Here is a 12,991-nt window from a genome sequence, read left to right on the forward strand (position 1 = left end):
AAAAAGCTCTCCATTCTCAACATCACAAATCTCCCATTAGAACCCTCAGCCAAATGATTCACCAGGGCAAAACAATTTTTCTAAGAGGCTTTTCCGTCTTTACACTGATTTATTTCTCAAGAAGATGGAAAAGGACAGTCATTCAGACCTAGTTTAAGTGGACAGATCTCTTCAGAATTTCCAGTTCCATTTAACTACTGATATCTAGTTTTAAAAAGTGAGACTGACTCAGACTGCTTGCTACCTTTCTGAACAGAACTTTTTAGTAGGGTACTTTGGTACACACTGCTGGTACACAATTCTATTGCCAAGCATGTCAAACGTACACTTCCATCTGATACAACCTCATGCTCTGGTTATTTCAAAATACACGTACAATTTATAAATAGTAATATAAAATGCACATTACATTTAAACTCTTTGGCTTCTTTGTTTGCCTTCCCTTTTTAACTCTTGAGGTTGTATATTTTTAGTATAAATTGGTAAGTTCTGAGAATCTGCAGGTTTGACTTAAATTCCTTCTTGGACAAGAATATGTAAAGTTTCTTGAGACACTTTTTTTTTATATATACAGTAAGATACATGTCTAATAAAGATTAGGTACAGGGTATTAAAAGACATCTAACAAGTCTTGGGCTGGGAATAGGAGGGAAAGCTCCAGGTTGGTTTCTTTTCTTTTTTTTTTAAAAACATCTTTATTGGAGTATAATTGTTTTACAATGGTGTGTTAGTTTCTGCTTTATAACAAAGTGAATCAGCTATACATATACATATATCCCTATATCTCTTCCCTCTTGAATCTCCCTCCCACCCTGCCTATCCCACCCCTCTAGATGGTCACAAAGCACCGAGCTGATCTCCTTGGGCTATGCAGCTGCTTCCCACTAGCTATCTATTTTACATTTGGTAGTGTATATATGTCCATGCCACTCTCTCACTTCGTCCCAGCTTACCCTTCCCCCTCCCAGTATCCTCAAGTCCATTCTCTACATCTGCGTATTTGTTCCTGTCTTGAGACACTTTTAGTTAACATTGACGCCTTAAGGTTAAATGGCTTCCCTCCCTAGCCTATATGTCCCTTGGAATATTCTTGTTTTCTACAACTCAGAAGAGAATCTACTTCTAAGTCATAGTCTTGAATGTACTCTGGCCAACCTGGTAAATTTCATCGAGCTGCTTGTGCCCCTTTGTGGCCAGTGCTTACAATTACAGCTCGGTTTTGTTTGCCAGGGAGAAGCATTTGAATTGCTGCTTCACATGCATGAACAGTGGCCTCTAAAAGCTAGAAAGAACCGCAGGGAGATGAGATCAGAACCAACCGGAAGCTAGGGGCACATAGCTGCACAGGAGAGAGTAGGTGAGCAAGGACCAGATTTTGATTGAAAGGAGAAGGAATTGTGGATGCTGGGATGGCCACTACACCTCGTAATTACTTCTGTGTTGCCTCCCACACTAGAATGTGAGCTCCGCGAAGGCAGAAATATCTTGCCTGGCATTCAACAAAGGTTGCTGAACAGCTGAGAAAATAAAGGAACAAATGGGTTTAGTTCACAGAAGTTTCACAGTAGATGATAGCTATTTTTCTTTCTATTGTTAATTATTCTTATTAGATGCTTAAGATGGAAAATGCTTTGATTTTATTTAACAAAGCCCCCTATGTCCAAGAGCATTTCTCAAACCTCAGTATTTTACAGGCTTAGCTTTATTTATTCACTTATTTTTAATTAATAAATATGAATTGAGCACTACATTCCAGGATCTGGAGATACAAAAATGTGACAGACAGAGTTCTAGCCCCCAGTGGAAAGTACATCAGACTATTATATTGAAAATCCCTGTTTTGCTGCCAAGCACCAAATTTCAGCTCCCTTTGCTCTGGCAGCTGCAGGAATAATATCTTTAGTTTTGTTTCCTCTATTTCCTTTATCTCTATTATTGTATCCCTGTTTTTTCCTCCACTTTATCTCCTAATACTCAATATATTCTTTTTCAAATGATTGCATATTATAGTATATTAAACCCAAACTTTTTTTTTAAGTTTTTTAAAATAAATTTATTTATTTAATTTATTTATTTTTGGCTGCGTTGGGTCTTCGTTGCTACTCACGGGCTTTCTCTAGTTGCGGCGAGCAGGGATTACTCTTCGTTGCAGTGCATGGGGTTCTCATTGCGGTGGCCTCTCTTGTTGTAGAGCACAGGCTCTAGGTGCACAGGCTTCAGTAGTTGTGGCACGTGGGCTCAGTAGATGTGGCTCATGGGCTCTAGAGCACAGGCTCAGTAGATGTGGCTCACGGGCTCTAGAGCGCAGGCCCAGTAGTTGTGGCGCACAGGCTCAGCTGCTCCGCGGCATGTGGGATCCTCCCGGACCAGGGCTTGAACCCATGTCTCCTGCACTGGCAGGCATATTCCCAACTACTGCGCCACCAGCAAAGCCCAAACCCAAACTTTTTGTATCTGTAGAAAAGCTATACAGAAACAGTGCATCTATATTAGAATTTTCTATTGATATAAGTAGTTATAGCGGTATTTTTGAATTCCTTTTTTGTCCCTAAGGAGAAACCTAATTAGAATAAAAATGTATTCCCTGTAACAGTTGCTAACGGAAGGAATGTTCATGGAGGATTATAAATGCCTTGGGGATACAAGATGATTCTACATGAAGAAATGCAGCTGAGAAAACACTTAAATGATTGTTTAAAAGATATATATAGATAATAGTGGCAAAGTTGGAAATAGTTTCCTGAGCTCTTGAGTTTCTCATTCTTTTACTACTTGTTCAGCCATGCTTTCTGTTGGCCTCAATAATATAATACACCTAGGGGATTTATAATTATGATGGGCTGCAAAAGTATACATACTTTATTAGGCTAAAGCAGGGTTTCTCAACCTTGGCATTTTGATATTTGGGGCAGGATAATTCTTCATTGGGGCAGGGAGGGGAGTTGTCCTGTGCGTTATTATAGAATGTTTAGCCTCATTTCTAGCCTCTTCGCACTAAATGCCAGTAGCTAAAATGTCACCAGATGTTGCCAAATGTCCCCTGGAGAGCATAATTACCTGTGGTTGAGAACCACTGAACTAAATCAACTATTTTCAGTTAGTTCCTAAGCATTACAAGTTTAATTCAACCCCTACCTATTAAAACTGTTAAACCAACATCTCTAATTACTACATTGTAGCTAAACCCGTAGGCACTCACAGGTCTTTATTTAACTTGATTTCTCCAAAGTATTTCATGATTCCTTCTTTTTTAAGACCTTCTCTTCTCCTTAAAGTTGACTTCTCCTAGTTTTCCCTTTACTTCTTTGGGTAGCCCTTGCAGTTCCTCTTTCTTTGCCCATCCCTTAAAAGTCAGTACTTTCAGGGTTCTGTCCTAGGCCCTGGGGCCGCTTACTTTTATACACTTTCTCTGTGTGATCTCATCCACTCCTGTGGAGTCCACGTCCCTGTCTATATTGATGACTCTCTCATACTTGCCTCAAGCCAATATCTCTCTCCTATGCTGTCAGCCCATATAGCCAGGTATAAATACTAGATATTTCTATTTGGGAATTTCTCAGGGCTTCAAAATAAAAATGCCCCAAGCCAAAAGAACAGAACCAATTTTTTTTTCTTCTACTGTGTTTCTTATTTCAGTGAAAGGCATCACCATTTACCAATTGCCTAAGCCAGAAATGCAGGCCTCCAATTCCTCTTTGTCTCTCTTGCTTTGCTTAACCATGTCCCCTAAATCAGTGCTTTACAAACTTTAGTGTGAATAAGAATCACAAGGAGGATTTGTTAAAACTCAGATTCCTGGATCCTGCCCCATTCTGATTTAAGGGGGAGGGTGAGAGTGGGGACTGAAAATCTGCATTTCTAACAAGCTTCCAGCTGATGCTGGTGGTCTGCAGACCACACTTTTTTTTTTTTTTTTGCGGTATGCGGGCCTCTCACTATTGTGGCCTCTCCCGTTGCGGAGCACAGGTTCCGGACGCGCAGGCTCAGCGGCCATGGCTCACGGGCCCAGCCGCTTCGCGGCATGTGGGATCCTCCCGGACCAGAGCACGAACCTGTGTCCCCTGCATTGGCAGGCAGACCCTCAACCACTGTGCCACCAGGGAAGCCCTACAGACCATACTTTGTGTGACACCGTCCTAATGGACTTCTCACTGTTTTTATGATAAAGCCCCAAATTTTTAGCATGACTTTCAAGGTTCTGCATGATTTCATTTACTTCCTTACATTCATTTCTCACCATGCTCACCTCATTCCTGGTGCTTGTTTAATGGCATGCTGTGTCCTGAGATCTGAATGTTTATCTCTTTGCTTGGCTGATTCCTACTCTTCCTCCAATGTTCAGATCATTTATTTATTCTATAGAAGGTACATGACCTTTGTCCACAAACAAGAAATTTAATTTTTCTAAAACTGAACCTATTTGACTTCTACTAGATAATAGAAACTAAATCTCAGTGTGGGTAATCTTAGTCAGTTCAGAGTGTCCTTCACATCTTGCCCAGGTCGTATCAGTATTTGACCTACTGTTACTGAATCAGTTGACTGTACCCACGCCGGGGTCCTAGCCCGGGCTGAGACCCATTGTCTCGGCTTCTTTTTCTGCTCAGATTTGTACAGCCAATAAAGAAATTGATGCTGAGACTGGAACAGCGCAAGCTTTATTCAATAGCCAAAGAATGGAGAAGCAGGAACTTCGTTCGCAAATTAACTTCTCAACCCGATTTGGGCGGAGACACCATATATATAGGAGGTTTGAGGTAAAAGGGAGGGAATTGGAAAGAGAGGGAGAAATATTCATAACTTATCGAAGAACAGGGGTGTGATTTGGACCCGAAACTGATGCAGTGCTCCTTTTCAGTCCTTGTATGGGCTTTTCCGGTTGCTGTCATGACAATTGTCAACTGTCATGGTGCTGGTGGGTGTGTCATTTAGCATGCTAATGTATTACAGTGAGCGTATAATGAGGCTCAAGGTCTACTGGAAGTCAAATCTTCTGATATCTTGGGCCTACTTGGTTCTAATCAGTTATTGTTTTACTCTTCGCAACTTCCTCCTGAAATTTAGATAAGAGTAATTGGTTTCCATTCAAGGGAGGGGCAGGGGGACGATTCTGGGGCAACAGACTTGGTAACACTATGAAATTTGGAGATGCTGGGCATCGGGGTCTCGGTTATCATCATCCAAACGTGCTGGCATCTGTCACCTATTGCATTCTCATAGCCACTTGACCCTCAAGTACTGCTGTGTCCTCCTTGTCTTAGCCACAAAATCTCTTCAAGTAGGGTGACCAAGAATTCTGGTTTGTCCAGGAATGAGGGGTTTCCCAGGATGTGGGACTCTCAGTGCTCAAATCAGGACAGTCTTAGGCAAACTGGGATGATAGATCACCCTGTCTCCAAGTCTAACTCTATAAGTTTTCCTCTGTAGCTTGTAGAAACATTTGAAGACTCTCTTAATACTGGCATTGAGGAAGCTCTGTAAGTTTATTTCCGGTTTTCTCTCTAGACACGTGATGCAGCCACCGCTACTCTATAGCTCCATGTCTATCTTAGATACAGGTGAACTTTACAAAGCTTGTTACCTTCTCGGGCTTTGTTGAGGAAAAGAGAAATTTGTTTCCTTCGGTCATGTATTCCCCAAAACTATCTGGGATGCTATCATTATGAATATATTGGGCTGCAAATAACAGATAATCATACTACAGTGGATTATATAAATTAGGTATTTGTGGATTAGGATGTCCATTCAAGACTATTTCTAACTTACTGCTCTGCCATCTTTAGTACATGATTTTGATCCTCAGAGTTGTAATATAACTCAAAGACTATTAATTCGAGTGTTTTTCTTCTTATCTCTGTAGTAGAGGAAGACAAGGCAGAAGGGGTTGGAATGTTGGAGAAACATCAGTATCTGCCGCAGGAATACTCACCAATGTCTAACTCCCTTGCTTTTCCTCTAATTCTCCTTGACTAATACTTATTAATCAAGCAGTGACTCTGATTGCTTATACATTCTATTTTTAAAAAAACAAAACAGGGCTTCCCTGGTGGCGCAGTGGTTGAGAGTCCACCTGCCGATGCAGGGGACACGGGTTCGTGCCCTGGTCCGGGAGGATCCCACATGCTGCAGAGAGGCTGGGCCCGTGAGCCATGGCTGCTGAGCCTGCGCGTTCGGAGCCTGTGCTCCGCAACGGGAGAAGCCCAACAGTGAGAGGCCCGCATACCGCAAAAAAAACCACCAAAAAACAAAAATAAAAACCCAACAACTTTAAATACCAGTAGTTTGGGCTTCTAAAAATCAAAATGTAAAAATTAAAATCTTTGTTGTACTGTGTTCTGCTGTCCCTATCTTTCCTTGGTACATAGGAAGCCTCATAGCTTATGGAAATACTAGGGGGAAATTCCCATAGGTTAAAATATCAAGATATTATCCTACCTCAATCCATGCAACAAATGTTTATTGAGTGACCATTATATGCTGGGCACAGTGCTAGGCCCTGGAGACTCAATGGTATGCCAGTCATCAAGGTATCTGTTCTCATGGAGCTTGTAAACATGGGAACAAATAAATGTTAGTAGTATGACAAAAATATTGAAACTGAGCAGGACCTGTGGGGCCCTCCTGGGTACAAATCCTTTCCGTGTCCCCTGTTTCTTGTTTGCAGGAAAAAGGCTTCAGTCTCCTACACCTTCCTTGAGTTCCAAAGAGCATATTCAAACAGTTACTCATCAGGGAAGTGAGGGAATGCAGAAGCAAGGGAGGAGCAGTCAAGAAAAAATAGTGCAGGATGGGGCAAGGTCCTGGTTCTTCCTCAAGGGATATATATAACAATATCTTTGAGTTCTTCTGCAGGAACTAAGAACCCCATCCAGGTGGAGGATGGCAACTTTAGGCTGAGGAAAATATTCCTAGAGCACCACCCTGTTACCTCACCACCAACCAAGCAGAAGAAACTCACACACCCTGCAGCCCTCACCCCAAATTTTGCCTATAAAAACTTCCCTGAAATTGGAGAGTTTGGGGTTTTTTGAGCATGAGCCACCCATTCTCCTTGCTTGGCCCTGCAATACACCTTTCTCTGCTCCAAATAAGAGCCGAGAGGCAGGTAGGGACTAAGCCTATAAGACGATCAGAATGGAAGCATGTAAGACAGGAGCATAATGATAGGAAGAGAAGATTGGATGAGATGAAGGTGGAAAGTCAGGCAACATCCTCATTAGGTAGGGACTTTATAGGTCATGGTAAGGAATTTGAGTTTGTTTGTTTATTTTTAAATTTACTCTGGCAGCTGTTTGAAGAATAGATTGCAGTGGGTAATAGGGCAGAAGTAGAGGCAGGGAGGCATGTTAGAAGCCTGTTGTAGTAGCCTAAGAAAAAGTTGATTGTGGGTTGGACTAGGGTGGTGGAGATGGAGAACTGATGGATTCAAGATCTGTTTTAGAGGTACAGTTGACTAGATATGGTAGTGGATTGGATGTGAAGAGTAAGAGAAAACAAAAAGATATCAGCTAGGTTTTAGCTCTAGCAAATAGATGTATAATAGAACTCTTTACCAAGACAGGAAAAACCAGGGGAGGAATAACTTTTGGAGAGAAATTGAGGGATCCGTTTTAAACTATCGTGTTTGATATGTCTATTTGACATTTGAGTGATGATGTTAAATAGGAGTTGCCTATACGTATCTGGTGCACAGGGGAGTGATCAGGAGTGAAAGATGTACATTTAGGAGTAATGAATATGTAACAGGTATTTCACACCAAAGGACTTGGTGTGATCACTTAGAGGGAGAGCTTTATTGGAGACAACTGAGTCTGGAAGCCCACTAGCATTTAGAGGTTGGGAACAGGTGGAGCAGCAAGCAAAGAGATGGAAAAGAAGCAGCCAGTAAAGTAGGGGAAAACTGGAAGACTGTGATGACCCAGAAGCAAAGGGAGGCACACATGCCACAAAAGAGAGAGTGGTCAGCTGAGTCAAATCTGCCCAAATACTGAGAAAAGTGAAGATAAAGGAATGTGTCCATTTGATCTGATTTATCTTGTGGAACAGCTGGGTTAGTTGCTATTCCTATGTGGTTCCATAGCTCCTTGTACCTGTCCTATAGACCATTTACCATACTTTATTGTAACTGTTTTAATTATTTGTGGTGCCCATTAGACTATAAATTCCATAAGGGCGGAAGTCATGTCTGACAGGATTACATTTGTAGTACAGTATCTGACACATAGTAAATGCTAAATAAATACTTGTTCAATGATGAATGAATGAACAAAGAATGAATGAAACAAGGATGTACAAAAGGCCATCGACAGTCACCCTCCCTCCCAAATGAACAAATAAACATTCCCTGACTCTTCAATACTGGATAGTTCATCAAAATTCAACAATTGAGAGCCCCAGGTAGTCACACTAGAGACCATGAGGTTAGTCTTAATCCACAATATAGTATAAGAACAGGGAGAGAAAGAAGGGGCCATTAAAAAAACTAGGACTTACAGACTTTAAAAGTAGTCCATAAACCCAATCTGATAACCACCACAAAACTGGTGGGATGATTCTTCCCCTTTTACAGAAGCTGTTAGAGCTACACATTACCTTTCTGTGGCAACTTTTCCCATATGATACTGTGCTACACATTCATGGTTAAGTAGATTTCACCTGTATAATTATGCTTGGGGTTTGGGGGGTTTTTTGGGTGGGTGGGAGAGGGAGGCAGGAAGACGATTGTTTTTGGTGAAAAGGAGCTGTATGCTTTGGAATTTGCACCCTACCATGCCTCAGCCCTCACCAATCAGGAATCTATTTTGAGATATCTACTGACTGAGGGGTCCTCACATTTTTGTAGCTCCCATCTATGAAGGCACTAGAGTTCCAGTTTTTTGTGGCATCTTCTATCAAGTTTATACAGACCAATCACAGTTGACTCCAAAACTGATCTAAGTTCTTATGAGCACACAAGCTATCCCAGAATTAGCCTGAATTTCTTTCAATGCTTAGACTAATATAAGCCACTTGTGTAGCTCCAGTATACTTATGTATTAGTTTCCTATGGCTTCTGTAACAAATTATCACAAACTTAGTGGTGTAAAACAACATATATTTAGTCTCTTCCAGTTCTGGAGTTCAGGAGTCCAAAATCAGTTTCACTAGGTTGAAATGAATGTGTTGGCAGGGCTGTACTCCCTCCAGAGACTCTGGGGGGAAATCTGTTCATCTCTTTTAGCTTCTGGTGGATGTCAGCTTTCCTTGGCTTGTGGCTGCATCACTCTAATCTCTGTCTCCATGGTCACATTGCCTTCTCTTTTGTGTGTGTAGCATCTCCTTCTGCTTTCCTCTTATAAGGATATTTGTGATTGCCTTTCGGCCCACCCAGATAATCCAAAAAAATTTCTCCATCTCAAGATCCTAAATTTAATCACATCTGAAAAGACCCATTTTCCAAATAAGGCAACATTTACAGGCACAAGGTATTCAAACCTGATGTCTTTGAGGGGCCATTACCAACCTGCCACAACTTACATCTATATTTACCCACTCTGTGCTCAAAATTATGCCAAACTGACTTCTTATATTCTGTGAACATTTGGCACACATTCCTTAAATCCCAGTGTAAGCTAAACCTGGAAAATTATTTTAACTTTAAACTTATTTTATTTTACAATAAAAAAATTAGCATTGTTTTTCAGTGATAAATACAAAGTACTGCATGTAGATTCTAAGATGATCAAGCTATTAAATGATCTGGGATCCATATCATTTGAACAGTGGTTGAGAGCATTGGCTATATTGAAAAGAGAAGGGAAGAAAAAAGAAGGCTTAAAGGAAGATCAGACAGCTTTCTTCATATGTATAAAGATGTTTCACAAAGAACAGAGATTAGATACATGTTGTGTAGGTTGAATGAGGAACAATTAATTGCAGGCAGAGAGAGGCAAATTTCAATCCAATATTTTTAAACCTCTTTATTGGAGTATAATTGCTTTACAATGTTGTGTTAGTTTCTGCTGTATAACAAAGTGAATCAGCTATATGTATACATATATCCCCATATCCCCTCCCTCTTGCGTCTCCCTCCCACCCTCCCTATCCCACCGCTCTAGGTGGTCACAAAGCACTGAGCTGATCTCCCTGTGCTATGCGGCTGCTTCCCACTAGCTATCAATTTTACATTTGGTAGTGTATATATGTCAATGCCACTCTCTCATTTAGTCCCAGCTTACCCTTCCCCCTCCCATGTCCTCAAGTCCATTCTCTATGTCTGCGTCTTTATTCCTGTCCTGCCCCTGGGTTCTTCATAACTTTTTTTTTTTTAGATTCCATATATATGTGTTATCATACGGTATTTGTTTTTCTCTTTCTGACTTACTTCACTCTGTATGACAGACTCTAGGTCCATCCACCTCACTACAAATAACTCAATTTCGTTTCTTTCTATGGCTGAGTAATATTCCATTGTATATAGGTGCCACATCTTCTTCATCCATTCATCTGTCAATGGACACTTAGGTTGCTTCCATGTCCTGGCTGTTGTAAATAGTGCTGCAGTGAAAGACATTGTATCTTGTTCAGCACAGTGCCTGGCATATGGTGGGCACCTTCAAATATTTTTGAATGAATGAATGGACTATCTGGTTTGACGTGGGAAAGGAGTCTCATGAGAAAGAATATGTTTACCTAACTGACGTCACATTTCTAGTTGCAAACTTTTAGAAACACTAGTATGGTTTCTTGGAAGAGTGTATTTCATGAAAGAAAGGGGAGGCAGATAAGGAAATATAAGTGATGATCAAACAAGCCAGATTTGTCAAGGTGGAGTCAATAGAAAAGGTCAGAAGTTTAATGGTGGGGGAGCGGGAAGCTTCATGGAAGACAGAAAAACTAGGAAACCAAGGCATAATGGCTTAAGATGTATTGTTTACTCATTCATTCCCAAATATTTATAGAATGCCTCTTATGTGCCTGGCTTGGAGTCAGAAAGTCAAAGCACGTCTCACCTAGTTCTTGTCCTTAACAAATCTACAGCCTAAAAAGGAAAGACAAATATTCAGCAAAGTAATTTCCACGAAGCGTGGTAAGCGCCGCTAGACAAGGTATACCAGTGTTATGAAATACCTAACTTGGGTGGGGAGAGTGATGGAAGGACAGAGGGAGAAGGATGGGTGGTCAGGGAAGCCTTTCCTGTTTAAGCTGAGACCTGAAAGATGAGGAGTCCAGGTGGTCTGGGGAACTGAAAGAAGTTCAATAGCTAGGATTTGGGATCCCCCAGAGAAACACTGTCAAGGTACTGAAGGACACCTTGATAGATTCGGTTTACGGGGACCCCGGATGGGAGAGGTGGACAGCCCCTGGGCAAGAACGAGAACATTCTGCACTTCAATATTCCACCTGAGCTGGGCTTGCCTCTAATTATTCATTCCTTATTCCCGCAGGTTCCCACCAACTGCAGAGTGGTAGTGGCCCGCAGACGGCCTAGCTCTGCGGGAGACGGCCCAGACGTGGTCCCCTCGCGTCCAGCTCGCCCCCGGGAAGAGGCTCAGAAGCCCCGCCTACGTCCAGGCATGTTCTCCTGGGCCGAGTCCCAGGGGCCGCGGCGGTCATGTGACCCGAAAGTGTGACGTAGGAGGAAGGAGACGCCATTAGAGGGAGGCGGAGAGGGAGTGCTGTTCGCCTTTCCTCGGGTGCCTGACGTGGTGGCTGGGGCCCTTCATTCTCGGACTTTCCCTCGGCCTTTCCAGGCCTCGCCCGGAGGCGGGAGTGGAGACGGCGCCCGGGGCTGGCAGCTCCGGTGCGGAGGGGCTGCGCCGGCCGCGGCTGTGAAGGCGCTGCGGCGGCTGTGGAGAGCTCGGCGCGGCTCTAGGGCTCCGGCGGCGGGGACGCGACGGGATGGCTGCGGCCGGCGGCGGCGGGGCGGCGGCCGGGCGAGCCTACTCGTTCAAGGTGGTGCTGCTGGGGGAAGGCTGCGTGGGAAAGACGTCGCTGGTGCTGCGCTACTGCGAAAACAAGTTCAACGACAAGCACATCACCACTCTGCAGGTGCGGGCCCCGGGGAGCGGGAGGTGGCGCCTCGGGGCCCCTACTCCTCTGGGGCTCTGAGGACTTTGCTGCCACACCGTCGTCTGGGTGTGGGCTCTCACATCTCAGGCCTATCACCTCCGCGTTCGGATTGCCTTTCCGAATTCGCCCTGGGAACACGCGTGGTCGGGGCAGCCTGGACACGTAAGGACAGGCTGTTGGGAGGGGAGTGGAAGGGCCCTGAAAAGTCCCCAGTGTGGCAGCGCGTGTCGTGGAATCCCCATCGGTGCGCTAGTGTTTCCCCTTTGATTTGCTTCCGCTTGGGCCCTAGGTGCCTTCACCCTACAGTCAGTCAACCGAGTGTCAGCCCTTTTTCTTTCTTTCGGAATTAGGAATTTAGCTGCGGATTTGATTTTGCTAACTAGGTGATTTGTAACTTCAGCGCTTACTGATGACTAAGTGTTTGTGCAAGTTCCATTTTGTCCTGTCTTCGAGTAACGTGCTGATTGGCAAGACATTCCTCTCCGGAGGGTTTTTGAAATGACCGCTTGCCCGTGTGGGTTACGCAGTTCCATTGCTGACTTGTGGGTCACATATTCGGCGATGTGGGTCGACCCATATTCACATGGAAACGTCATGTGAATACTGGCCAACAGTTGGTCCTCAAACTAACAGCTTAGCTGCTGCTGCTATTTATTTTCTTTGCTTGTAATGTAGGGCCGGCTTTCACCTGCAGATACGTGATTGTTAGTCAGAAAAGTGTTCAAATGTAATAATTAATTGGGCGTGAAGTCAGGCCTTTGAGGTCGTTGGAGTCTCCCCCTCTTCCAAAGAAATCAGTTTTCACGTATTAGAAGAAATATACAGCGAATCTGCCTTGATCAATTCAGTCAGAGGCAGTCAAGTCTAATGAATTTTTGAGCCTGATTGTCTAGGTTCATATCGCACCTCCATCCGTTTAAACTAGCTGTGTGATCTTGGC

The 12,991-nt window shown here is 43.3% G+C and overlaps 2 protein-coding genes across 2 annotated transcripts in view; both read left to right on the plus strand.

Moving 5' to 3' along the window:
* Window positions 1-6,333, plus strand: part of TMEM19 (transmembrane protein 19) — a 39,156-nt gene extending 32,823 nt beyond the window's left edge. The window contains exon 8 of the mRNA XM_060025247.1: window positions 6,037-6,333. The gene's annotated coding sequence lies outside the window, so the exon portion shown is untranslated. The remainder of the gene's footprint in view (window positions 1-6,036) is intronic.
* A 5,284-nt stretch (window positions 6,334-11,617) lies between these two features.
* The window catches only part of RAB21 (RAB21, member RAS oncogene family), a 29,448-nt gene continuing 28,074 nt past the window's right edge, over window positions 11,618-12,991 (plus strand). Inside the window, exon 1 of the mRNA XM_060025250.1 lies at window positions 11,618-12,030. Coding sequence (XP_059881233.1) covers window positions 11,881-12,030 — 150 coding nt within the window. The 5' untranslated portion in view covers window positions 11,618-11,880. The remainder of the gene's footprint in view (window positions 12,031-12,991) is intronic.

This window comes from Delphinus delphis, chromosome 11, assembly GCF_949987515.2.
Source record: "Delphinus delphis chromosome 11, mDelDel1.2, whole genome shotgun sequence".
Classification (NCBI taxonomy): Eukaryota; Metazoa; Chordata; class Mammalia; order Artiodactyla; family Delphinidae; genus Delphinus; species Delphinus delphis.